The 13,201-nt window shown below is 40.7% G+C and overlaps 1 protein-coding gene across 1 annotated transcript; it reads right to left on the bottom strand.

The window, feature by feature from the left end:
- Positions 1-214: 214 nt before the first annotated feature.
- crot (carnitine O-octanoyltransferase) lies at positions 215-11,674 on the bottom strand. The gene is made up of 17 exons (XM_027171207.2): positions 11,453-11,674; positions 10,513-10,638; positions 9,841-9,965; positions 9,459-9,640; positions 9,049-9,173; positions 7,004-7,112; positions 6,786-6,879; positions 6,500-6,625; positions 4,888-4,989; positions 4,698-4,781; positions 4,515-4,622; positions 3,630-3,760; positions 2,946-3,069; positions 2,765-2,843; positions 1,596-1,689; positions 1,205-1,324; positions 215-1,067 (listed from the first exon to the last, which is right to left on the bottom strand). The coding sequence occupies exons 2-17, from the start codon at positions 10,625-10,627 to the stop codon at positions 947-949; spliced, it is 1,839 nt and encodes a 612-aa protein (XP_027027008.2). The 5' UTR covers positions 10,628-10,638; positions 11,453-11,674; the 3' UTR covers positions 215-946.
- Positions 11,675-13,201: the final 1,527 nt, after the last annotated feature.

Here is a 13,201-nt window from a genome sequence, read left to right as displayed (position 1 = left end):
GAGGAAGAGTGAGAGAGGGAGAGGAAAAAAGAGAAAGGTGGAGAGGATTGAGCGAGGGAAAGGAAAAGCGAGAGAGAGAGAGAGAGAGAGAGAGAGAGAGAGAGAGAGAGAGAGAGAGAGAGAGAGCTTTTATTTTGTTTTTTTAAAGGATAAAGAATACAGGATGTAAGGAGGCATGTGGTTGTGGTTAATTTTCATTTTGTTCTGCTGAATGCATTTAGTAAACTGTTTAAATTCATAAGCTTCAGACTATTGTGTATTTTTTTTTTTTTAGTCAGAATCCCTAATCAAGTTTAAACTGATCGACTACAGTACATGTATGTTGTAAATCCGACCGACAGTAAATGACGCTGCCATCAACTGTTTTTACAGTGACACTGAATTCTAAGTCATTTCAACACAAAACTAGTTGTAATTTTACTCAGAACAGCTTCTGTGCATTTACTAAATGCCCTCTGCATTACTCCCTACATTTCTGTTGGTAAACTACAGTTAAGAGAACTACAAATCATCCTGATCTGTAACATACGCAGAGATTTATCAAAGCATCGAGATAGATAGAGGAAAAAGGACAAAAATAAGGAAAAATATTACAAGTGCCTTTGGTCAAAAATCATATTTCACCTTTACATTTTTTTTTTAATTCCTTGATGATTTGGACTGAGGTTTATAAATTGATGTGTAAACGCATTTTGTATGTATCCTATGCTACAGTACGTCATTTATTTTTGCGAATTGGTCACATATCGATGAAAGGCTAATGAACTGAATCATATCATAGACTCAGAAAAGACAGAATCAGATACGGAAACGTTCGCGCATGAATCTGAATCATGTGGTATCGCGAGGAAGCCTGAGGTATAATTCACCTAAAGGCACTTTATCAGTACAAGCCTAGCTGCATAAAGTTCAAACCTAATTAAAGGATTTCTCAGACAGCTTCGTTCTACAGGTGGGACAAGGTCGAGACCTGCATGATATCATGGAACGACGTGCACAAGTTTTGAAAGAACGTCTCAGCGTCTGTCTCTGGGCAGGATTTCCAGGCTGTACAGGCAGCAACAATCCTAAAATTGTACCAGGGTAAATAACAACATTAAGAATATCCATATTGGGTGGCTTTTAATGCTGCATCCCAACAACATTTTCTAAAGTAAATAAGAATATTTATATAAAGAATATATATATACGCTTCTAAGCTCACCTGTCATCACGGATACGGTAAAAAAAGCCATAGCCGTGGTGCACCATGGGAGCGACGGCACCCAGGACAGTCGTGTAGCCGACAAGGCTGGAGGAAAGGACGAAATTTCCTCCTCCACCGCTGCCCAGAAAAACAACAAACACTGACGATGTCATTCTGTCTGTATTGATTATTGACATTTTGCACATTTACTCTTTAATCCTGTTCAAAACTCTGCATTGAGATTTAAACCTTAAATAAAAAAAGACACATTGATGGTCAGTAAAAAAATTATTATTATTTTTTAAATCTTTGTCTAAAATGTGACATTTATGTGAATCTTCAGTACAAATCTCCTCTAGCTGAATGTTTAGTGTTTCTACACCAATCAGACTAAGACATAAAAACAAACCTCTTAATGTAGAGAGGATCTGAGTAAAGCTCAGGAACAGGAAGTCCTTCCTCCTTGGCGATTAAGTACAGGCCCAAAAGATGTCTGTCAAAGCCTGAGCAATTAAAAGGAATCAGCATAAACTCTGATTATGTGAAAATAGTAATGTGGTATTGTAGTTAAAACACCAACATACGGAGTGAACTACTGGGTTTTATGTGATGGAGTTGCATGGGATGGAATTTCATGTGATGGAAGATTCATGTGATGGACGTTTTGTGTGATGGAAGTTTTGTGTGATGGAAGTTTTGTGTGATGGAAGTTTTGTGTGATGGACGTTTTGTGTGATGGAAGTTTTGTGTGATGGACGTTTTGTGTGATGGACGTTTTGTGTGATGGACGTTTTGTGTGATGGACGTTTTGTGTGATGGACGTTTTGTGTGATGGACGTTTTGTGTGATGGACGTTTTGTGTGATGGAAGCTTCTGGTGATGGAAGCTTCTGGTGATGGAAGCTTCTGGTGATGGAAGCTTCTGGTGATGGACGTTTTGTGTGATGGACGTTTTGTGTGATGGACGTTTTGTGTGATGGAAGCTTCTGGTGATGGAAGCTTCTGGTGATGGAAGTTTAATGTGATGGAAGTTTTGTGTGATGGACGTTTTGTGTGATGGACGTTTTGTGTGATGGACGTTTTGTGTGATGGACGTTTTGTGTGATGGAAGCTTCTGGTGATGAAAGCTTCTGGTGATGGAAGTTTTGTGTGATGGACGTTTTGTGTGATGGACGTTTTGTGTGATGGACGTTTTGTGTGATGGACGTTTTGTGTGATGGACGTTTTGTGTGATGGAAATTCATGTGATGGAAGATTCACGTGATGGGGTAGCCTAGTACTTAAGGTATTGGACTATTGATTGGAAGGTCATAAGTTCGATTCCCGGGTCCACCAAGCTGCCACTGCTGGCCCTTAACCCTCAATTACTCAGTTGTAGCAATTGAAATAGAATGTTAGTCACTCTTGATAAGGGCATCTGCTAAATGCCATAAAAGTAAATGTAAATGATGGAAGTTTGATGTGATGGAGTTTCATAGTATGTCGCTTCACACGTGATGTTCCAAGTACCTACGTATCAAATGACAGTATTTCATGTGATGCAGCTTCAAGTGAAAACCACTCGAGACATTTTTCCTACCTTTTCCTTTCTGAGCCTCGTCCATCAGCCTGTCATGTTTCTTGAAAGCATGAAGCAGTGCCTTTCTTTTCTCTTCAGTCTGTAATGGAATAAGTTAATTAACTATTTTGGCCACTTTAAGCTCTAGAAGTTTTGATGTACAGTAGGTGCACATGCGATGGTGTTGTTACAGGAAACTTACAGTCGCTGACGGATTCAGCATGGCTTTGCACCAGTTTAGGGCTTCTACCGTGCACGGCCTCATAGTCTCAGTGCGGCCGTGATAGAAACGGCGTGTGGTGGCGGTCTCGTAACAGCTCCCGGGTCTGACAGAGAAAAAACAGAAAGACAGAAAGAAAGACAGACAGACAGACAGAGACAGACAGACAGAAAGAAAGAGACAGACAGACAGAAATAAAGAAAGAGACAGACAGACAGAAATAAATAAAGACAGACAGACAGAAAGAAAGAGACATACAGACAGAAATAAAGAAAGAGACAGACAGACAGACAAACAGAAATAAATAAAGACAGACAGACAGACAGAGACAGACAGACAGAAATAAATAAAGACAGACAGGCAGAAAGAAAGAGACGGACAGACAGACAGACAGACAGAAATAAAGAGACAGACAGACAGAAATAAAGAAAGAGACAGACAGAAAGAAAGAGACAAACAGAAAGAAAGAGACAGACAGACAGAAATAAAAAGAGACAGACAGACAGAAATAAAGAAAGAGACAGACAGAAAGAAAGAGACAGACAGACAGACAGACAGAAAGACAGACAGACAGACAGACAGAAAGAAATCATTTCCCATTTCCCATTTTCTACCTTATATATTTGAAAGCTAAAGCAGGTTTGCATTGTGGTTTCAGATGCTTACTTTCCATGTTGCCTGTAGTACGCTAACTGCATGGCGAGCTGTACAAACGTATCCGGGTGAAGTTTCTTCGTCTTGATCGCGGCCTTTCCAAAAGAGGTGAAGGCATAAGCGACGACCTGCAGATCCTGAGTCTGGAAATCAAACCATTCATTCGAGTCACAGCTGGAAAAAAATTCTTGAGATAAATCAACATGGAAATGACAAATGACCCTGAGGTCATCGACACCTTCCACAGAAACTGAACCTAAACATAAAATCTTATGGCTCGGTCCTTTCGAAATGAAGCAGGTGCGAGTGCAAAGTGGGGAGAGGAAAAAAAAAACGCACAGTGCACAGTGTCTACAGAATATCAGTGTCGTCTCATTGCAGCACGTCTGCACCATCACGAAAGCTCTTTATGGCCATGCATTACTAATTCGCCTGGTGTATCTTTACATGGTCTCGTGTGTCACAAGTACACCACAAGCATCAGGCTTGGGTAAGCTAGTCACGTCTAGTTTTCTCCTCCAGAGCCGATTAACCAAGAAATCTTTGTCCTTTGTGTATTACACTCAAAACTGTATTTTACATTCACACCTTTTCATTCACTGTGGATGATGTCGGCGGTCAGTACGGATGTGTCAGTGACGCAAGCTTGGACAAATTAGCCACAATGTTGTTTGTACATGAGAATCAAAGCAGACGTTTCACTTCACACAACTTTCAGCAAAAGCTGTGAAAATCTAGCCTCATGCCATTATTTATATTACTTGTGGTGATGTTCTTGGTTCTGATAAAAACATGATAGTGGGACTGTGTATGTGTATGTGTGTGTGTGTGTGTGTGTGTGTGTGTGTGTGTGTGTGTGTGTGTGTGTGAGAGAGAGAGAGAGAGAGAGAGACTCACACTTTTGCTGTACTGCTCTTTAGCCTGTTTAATGTCAGTTCTGACTTTTTCATCTACAGTGAACACGAGCTCTTCTGGATCAGGAAGGTCTCGGACCATTTCTGAACCCTGCACACAACATAGTGATGTTAACATCCAAACCACACACACACACACACACACACATCCTATATGTTTCCTTACCTTCCATTTTCCACCGAAGGCCTTCACTTTTTGGTCTATGTAGTGACACAGAGACACCAGGACCATGGCATCATAGGGGGCATGCTGTAATGAAAACAAACAATAATTAAACAGATGTAAGGACATGGAAGCAGGATGACTGTGATAATGACAATGTGGCTGAGGATGAGGATGATGAGGCTGGATTTACATCACAGTTTGAGCCGAAGGTGCCATCGGCGAAACCGATAAAGTTGTAGGATTTATCACCCCAGCGGATAGTGGGGTCTCCAGTCAGAGCCAACAGGGTCATCTATATATACATAAAAAAATACTAATAAAATTTATAGGTTAGAAAATGTGAGAACTGGTGACTCTTTTCAAAAATGCTACACAAAATCTTAACAAACACACACACACAAACACACAGACAAACACACAGACAGACAAACACACACAGACAAACACACACACAGACACACACACACAGACACAGACAAACACACAGACAGACACACAGACAGACACACAGACAGACACACAGACAGACACACAGACAGACACACAGACAGACACACAGACAGACACACACAGACACACACAGACAAACACACAGACAAACACACAGACGCACACACAGACACAAACACAGACACAAACACAGACAGACACAGACAAACACACAGACGCACACACAGACACACACAGACAGACACATACACAGAGACACACACACAGACACACACACACAGACACGCACACACAGACACACACAAACAAACAGACAGACACACAGACAAACACACACAGACAAACACACACAGACACAGACAGACACAGACAAACACAGACAAACACAGACAGACACAGACAGAGACAAACACACACAGACACAGACAAACACAGACAGACACAGACACAAACACAGACACAAACACACACAGACAAACACACACAGACACAGACAAACACAGACACAAACACAGACAGACACAAACACACACAGACAAACACACACAGACACAGACAGACACACACAGACACAGACAGACAAACACAGACCGACACAGACACGTCACAATGCTTGAAATGTTATAAACACGATTATTTGGAGCACTTGACAAGTCCCTGTAAATGAGCTGTTACTATAGAATATTACATATTACAGATTATGCAATAACTGTGTCTTGTCTATCCTAATAACTGTGTCACAACCGTGTGTGCAGGCAAAGGAGGTAAAGCTGAAGGCTTTTTCTCGAATCGTCTACAGGACACACACTAACACACTCCCTCTAACACGATTTTTTTATTTTTGCCCAGCTTACGCTTATGCACACAACAGCACATCTGCACTTTCCTCACAATATTGCAATGTCGTGGCCTAATGGTTAGAGAGTCTGACTCGTAACCCGAAGGTTGTGGGTTCGAGTCTCGGGCCTGCCACGATTGAGGTGCCCTTGAGCAAGGCACCGAACCCCCTAACTGCTCCCCAGGCGCCGCAGCATAAATGGCTGCCCACTGCTCCGGGTGTGTGTTCACGGTGTGTGTGTGTTCACTCCTGTGTGTGTGCACTTTGGATGGGTTAAATGCAGAGAACAAATTCTGAGTATGGGTCACCGTACTTAGCCGTATGTCACTTCACATGTTATTAAAATTATATTCTTAGTATATGTTTATTCTTTAAAAAAAATAAATCACAATTTATTTTTATGACACGTACAGTACAGTTGATAAAACATTTCACTACTGAATCTGACTTTACTAGCAAAGATGTTAACTGTGCATGTGTGTGTGTGTGTGTATGTGTGTGTTTTGTGCTTTACCGAGCTGTAATTGTCAGGGGTTGAATATGGCTTGGCATCGTCCAGCGAGATAACAAACAGTGAGCTCTGGATGGTCTCCAGTATGGTCTTATTGACAGGATCGAGTGAGATCAGATGCTCTCGTGCCTGCAGAGCAACATAAAGTGAGGAGTGTGTTTCTCAGATTCTCCAAATGTCAGCTCAGGGAATCAGCTCAGTGTGTTTTGTTAAACACTGTGTTGATGTACATGCTATGTTGTGTGCTCTATAAGAAGATTATGTTTTATAGAGTAATCTCTGTTCTGACCTTAGCCCATTTCGTCCTCTCTTCACTGGTCAAAGCAGCCACTCCGTCACCCCATACCTCTACATCACAACTCTCTTTAATGTACGTCAGCTGCCTACACACACACACACACACACACACACACACACACACACATATGAGAATGCCAAACTGTTAATGAAAGCACACAATGTCAACAACTGAGCTTAAAATTATGTCATGTCTAATAAAACCCACACCTCAGTATTTCAGGAGGAGTGAGGAGACGTCCATCACAGAGAGCATCAAAGGTGAAGAATCTCCCACGACACATCACTATGAGGTGAGAGGGACACGGGCCTTCGCTTTCTACAACACAAACACACTTTAAATCTTTTAGCTTTTAAGACAGACACACACACAGACACACACAGACACAGACACACAGATACACACACACACACACACACAGCTTTTACAACAGACACAGAAAAACACAGACACACACACAGATACACACACCACACATAGCTTTTACAACAGACACAGAAGCACACATAGCACACACAGACAGACACACACACACAGACACACACACACAGACACACACAGACACATACACATAGACAGACAGACACACACAGGCAGACAGACACACAGACAGACACATACACAGACAGACACAGACAGACAAACACAGACAGACACAGACAGACACAGACAGACAGACACACACATACACAGACAGACACACACAGACAGACACAGACAGACAGACACACACAGACCCATACACACAGACACACACAGACAGACACACAGACACATACACAGACAGACACAGACAGACACAGACAGACACAGACAGACAGACACACACATACACAGACAGACACACACAGACAGACACAGACAGACACAGACAGACAGACACACACAGACCCATACACACAGACACACACAGACAGACACACAGACACATACACAGACAGACACAGACAGACACAGACAGACACAGACAGACAGACACACACAGACCCATACACACAGACACACACAGACAGACACACAGACACATACACAGACAGACACAGACAGACACAGACAGACACAGACAGACACAGACAGACAGACACACACAGACCCATACACACAGACACACACAGACAGACACACAGACACATACACAGACAGACACAGACAGACACAGACAGACACAGACAGACACAGACACATCACAATGCGTGAAATGTTCTCACTGGAACTGTATTCCCAGTCAGCGACATCTGATTCATTTCAAAAGTTACATCAATATGTGCACTTATCCTTCACTTGAGTACAAGCTCATAGCTCACTATTTAGACTTGCTCTCATCTACTACATTATACTACATTTATCATATTAAAACTTTAAATTAAAACCCCTTTAACTTAATTCTATCAGATAATCCTATCAATGTAGAGAAATGTGTTTATGGATTTGGCCTCTAATGGCATATTGTAGTTCTTTACAGCTCAGATCAAAAATGACAAACATCAGCACTGGTCTTATTCTCGACTCTGATATTGCGCAAGAAAACTGTGCTTAAGATCAAGATCACAAATAACTGAGACACACCTCTGTTGTACTCAAAACCAACCCTTTATGTGTAACTTCTCAATAGCAACACACGCATTAGCACAAGCTCATGTATACACACATGTATACACACATGTATACACACACTTATACACACACATGTATACACACACATGTATACACACACACACACACACACACACATTAGCACATGCTCATGTATATACACACACGTATACACACACGTATACACACACGTATACACACATTAGCACAAGCTCATGCATACACACATATAAACACACACACACACAGACACATTAGCACATGCTCATGCATACACACACACGTATACACACACGTATACACACACACGAATATACACACACGTATACACACACGTATACACACACATACACACACGTATACACACACGCACACACACACACACCTATACACACACTCACACGTATACACACACACACACACCTATACACACACTCACACGTATACACACACGTATACACACGTATACACACACTCACACGTATACACACACACACACTCACACGTATACACACACGTATACACACGTATACACACACTCACACGTATACACACACTCACACGTATACACACACTCACACGTATACACACACACACACACACACCTATACACACACTCACACGTATACACACACGTATACACACACGTATATACACACACCTGTCTTGAAGTAGTTAAGAATGCTGTCCTTGTTAATTCCAGGTACTTTGCAGGTACAGAAGAGCATGCGTAACTGATCCATGTCAAAGGGCATGTCCCGTGCTTTATGGACGGCCAACTTCTCCCTGAACAGGATCACACAATACTAATCAATCAGTTCAGAACAGAATCTTTCACATCTCTTAGTCCCAAAGTGTCCAACAAAAACAGGAAATGTAACGCAATCTGTACTATATTACCACTTAATGAAAGACATATACAGTATTAAGGTTCCTTTTTTATATCGTATTTCACAACTACATAAAATACGAGCAAAAAATTTGCCGTAACATTTGCAGACCGTTTGCTTTTTCCTGTATTTTACCGACCGTCTTATTTTTATTAAATGGGAGCAGTAAATCGACGCTCACGTGCGGATGAGGTCCCAGTACTGAAGCGTGAGCCATGTCGCAAAACTGGTCCTTTCTAACTGCGTCCCCTCACACGGTGGCCAGCAGTGCTCCAGGTACGGTGCCGGACCTCCGAAATTCACAAAGAGCTGAGACGGCACTCGAACCTCCAAATACGCCGTGTCCAGCCACCATTCCTCCAGCTGTACAAACAGCACCGAGCTTTTCAGACCTTCAGATCACGCTCATACAATGATTCATGCTGGATTTCAGTTAACAGAAATGTGTTCATAGAAACGTAACTTTATTTGAATTGTGTAGACATACAGTATCAGATTAACATCAGAGTATTCAACTGAATAAATAAATCGTAAATAAGTCAATTCTGACAGATCAGCGTTACCCAGTTGCGCCGGCTCTTGGCTCGCTGTAAGAGTCGTTGGTGAAGATGCTGCCCGATTCCCTCGACGAAGCGCTTCACGATGGCTGCTGTGTTGCGAAACTCAAGCTCAGAAGCAAATGGTTTCACTGGAAAAAAATAATAACGATCTGTGAGAAATTTGCAATCCACACAAATCCAATAACATTTAAAGGGAATGCGCATGTATTTCTTTTTTGCATTCATCTCAGTCAGAGTGAAAAGAGAATGGAAACAGATTAAAAATGAAACAGAGATTTTATTTCCATTTAATTTAACCAGTGTGTTTAATACATATATACATTTACTCATAGCCTATAGGCATTTTTGTGCCTGTGTCTGTTATCTACCTGATATTAACATTCTGGAAAATGTAGAAAATAAAACAATACAAATCTTTTAGAATCATGTCATCGAAACCACGTTATAGATAAGATAGACACAAAAATGGATCTTATCATTCATGAAGTCTTCTAGGATTCACCTGAAACTAAGAAGTGACTATGCTTTTCTTCCCAGACTGCCACGAAGAACTTCCAGACAAATTAAACAAGTCCACACAAGAGAGCAAAACAATGAATGTTCCAATAAAAAAATAAAACTTCCTCAAAATCTGTGCTCTCATCACACAGAACATCTTCTCTGCGCTCATCGTACCTGCGTCCAGGTATTTGTGGAGACTTTCCTCCAGGGACGGGACGGGCAGCGGTGGCAGCGTGGACTGATACTGGAACGTTCTCTCTGCCACAGATTCGAACATCTGATTGTCCATTATTATGACACCTTTAATACACACAAAAAAACAGGTGATATCATTGAGTTCACTTACAAATACACTGAGATTCAGAAAATATTCTTAAACTTCATGAGCAAAACAAAAAGACTATACAAACGATCAAAGATAACAGTATTAAAAAAAAATCCTACATGATCGACCAAGGCATAACGAAGCTAACCTATAAGCGAATATAATTTGAACACGTTTTGCATGATGCTAAACCAGAGTTAAGTAACACTTCTTAACCGACAACTACTGACCAATCAGAATCAAGAATTCATCTGAACCAAGGGTGTAATATTGGCAACCCGAAAGTTGGCTGAATCCCAAAGGACTTTGCACAAATATAATGCACTGTTTATGGATACTGCGTGTAGAAAATATATATAGAGAGGCATTTAAAATTGATCCAGGTTTAATACCCTGAATGTCTTTGCCCAAATATAGAGCATTAAATAGAACATTTCATAAAGACATTTCTGTTTACATACAGATTTAATAATATGTTTCAAATACGGTGTATTACATAGAATATTTCATAAAGACATTTCTGTTTACATACAGATTTAACAATACGTTTCAAATACATCGCATTACATATAGGGTGGATATGTAAACATTTACAAATTATATATATATATATAAGATTTAGTTTACATAGTGCTAAATTATTGTGTTGTCCAATCCAGATCTAAATCCAGATCTAAATCCAGATCTAAATCCGGATCCAAATCCAGATCCAAATCCGGATCCATTGTGGATCTGACACTTTAAATGACACTTTAACACACTAGTTAAAATAAATAAACAGAACCTCACCTCGAGCAGTCAGGAAGACGTAAGGAATCAAGAAGCAAGGCGTAAATAGCTGTTGATGTCTCCCAGAGATGTTATTGTTATTACAGGGTGGACTAAGTGCAGTGTTACTGACTGCATCTATATTTGATTTGACTGAACTGGGCTCTGATCCCGTAACCTTTCACCCAGTTAGTTTGTAAACGGCACAGAGAAAATATTGAGGCAACATGGCGGCCTGTGTCGTGCGATTTCAAAAGAAAAGTCCCTGCATCATGGAGTAATATGTATATATTTTGCAAATATTAGCCAACTAAGTCTGTATAAACACTAAGGTATCTTAAAGACAGTTTTGCACTCAAGTCTCCATCAGTGACCAGTTTAATGACTGGCTTTGCAACTTTTAAGTTTACTTACTTAGTAAAATTTACTCCGTTACATTTACTTGAGTAGGTTTTTGAAAAAAAATAATAATTCTAGGAGTAGTTTTAAATCACTATACTTTTTACTTTTACTTGAGTAGATTTGTGAAGAGGAAACTGTAATTTTATTCCGCTACATTAGGCTACAATGAGCTCGTTACTTTTCTTTTTACCTCTTTGGTAGTCTACGCATCAATTTTAATGTTTTTTTGGGGGGTTTTTTTGACAGAGAGAAACTTCCGCTAAGACTCTCCCACATGACTGTGTTTCAATCAAACGTAGTTGTGCAGTCTCGTCATGTTACCATACACAATCTCAGCGGCGGGACAGTTAGTTAGCAACACAAACCGTCGGTAATGCATACGGTGAAGTTTAATAGTGACGTCACTGAGTGATTTTTTGGTGAAATAGTTTGTTTCTGCATGTTTTCACACACACACACACACACACACACACACACACACACACACACACACACACACACACACACACACACACACACACACACACACACGTTTTACGTTGACCGGTGTGCAGTTTTCTGTTCAGCATGCCTGAAATGTGTGTGTTTCCTTCTGTTGTTCTGTCACTGGGGACACACACACACACACACACACACACACACACACACACACACACACACACACACACACACACAAACACAGAGTTTATGAGAATTTATGGGCTGCCTCGTTCTAGTTCTGCCTGGTAAAAAAGTTCCAGGCAGAGGGGATGTCTCAAAGAGATTGTGTTCAGGATGAGAGGGTCAGCCACAATCTTAGTTGCCTGCTTTAGTGTCCTGGAAGTGTACAGATCCTGAAGAGTTGGTAGATTGCAGCTGATCACCTTCTCAGCTAAGCGAATTACAAACTTCATTCTGCTCATGTCTTTGCCAGTGGCAGCAGAGTACCAAATGGTGATGGAAGTATAGACTCAACCATAAAGGTGTAGAAGTGCACCATCATAGACTTTGGTAGGTCACACAGAGTGATATGTCTGAGCCCTTTACAGACAGAAGCTGATTCGTTGGATGAGAACTGGATGATCATTTTTGAGTCTGGTTCCTTCCTTATATCATCTCAATGAGTTTTTTTCCCCTTTTCCACGCTTGCCTCTGTCCTGCTCATTTGGGGATAAATATCACTCATAAACTGAATTTCAATATTTTTGTGACAGTGTACATTAAAAGCACAATTCAAATATAGTTGAATTGAATGCTAACAGCGCCAAAAGTCAGTCTACACATCCTTTAATAATAATAATAATAATTATAATAAAAATGTTCTACACAGTAGTTTATTAACACTTAAGAGTTAATTATTAGTTAATTATTTTCAATTATGAGTCAGCA

This window comes from Tachysurus fulvidraco, chromosome 25, assembly GCF_022655615.1.
Source record: "Tachysurus fulvidraco isolate hzauxx_2018 chromosome 25, HZAU_PFXX_2.0, whole genome shotgun sequence".
Lineage (NCBI taxonomy): Eukaryota > Metazoa > Chordata > Actinopteri > Siluriformes > Bagridae > Tachysurus > Tachysurus fulvidraco.
This window is presented reverse-complemented; position numbering and strand designations above follow the sequence as displayed.

Bases quoted from the DNA above. Each gene is read 5' to 3' on its own strand.
- crot (XM_027171207.2), bottom strand. From the start codon at position 10,627: ATGGACAATCAGATGTTCGAATCTGTGGCAGAGAGAACGTTCCAGTAT. The intron at 9,641-9,840 runs GTAACGCTGATC...CTGTTTGTACAG, and splicing joins CCAAGAGCCGGCGCAACTGG to CTGGAGGAATGGTGGCTGGA. The intron at 1,068-1,204 runs GTGAGCTTAGAA...GTACAATTTTAG, and splicing joins TACCGTATCCGTGATGACAG to GATTGTTGCTGCCTGTACAG.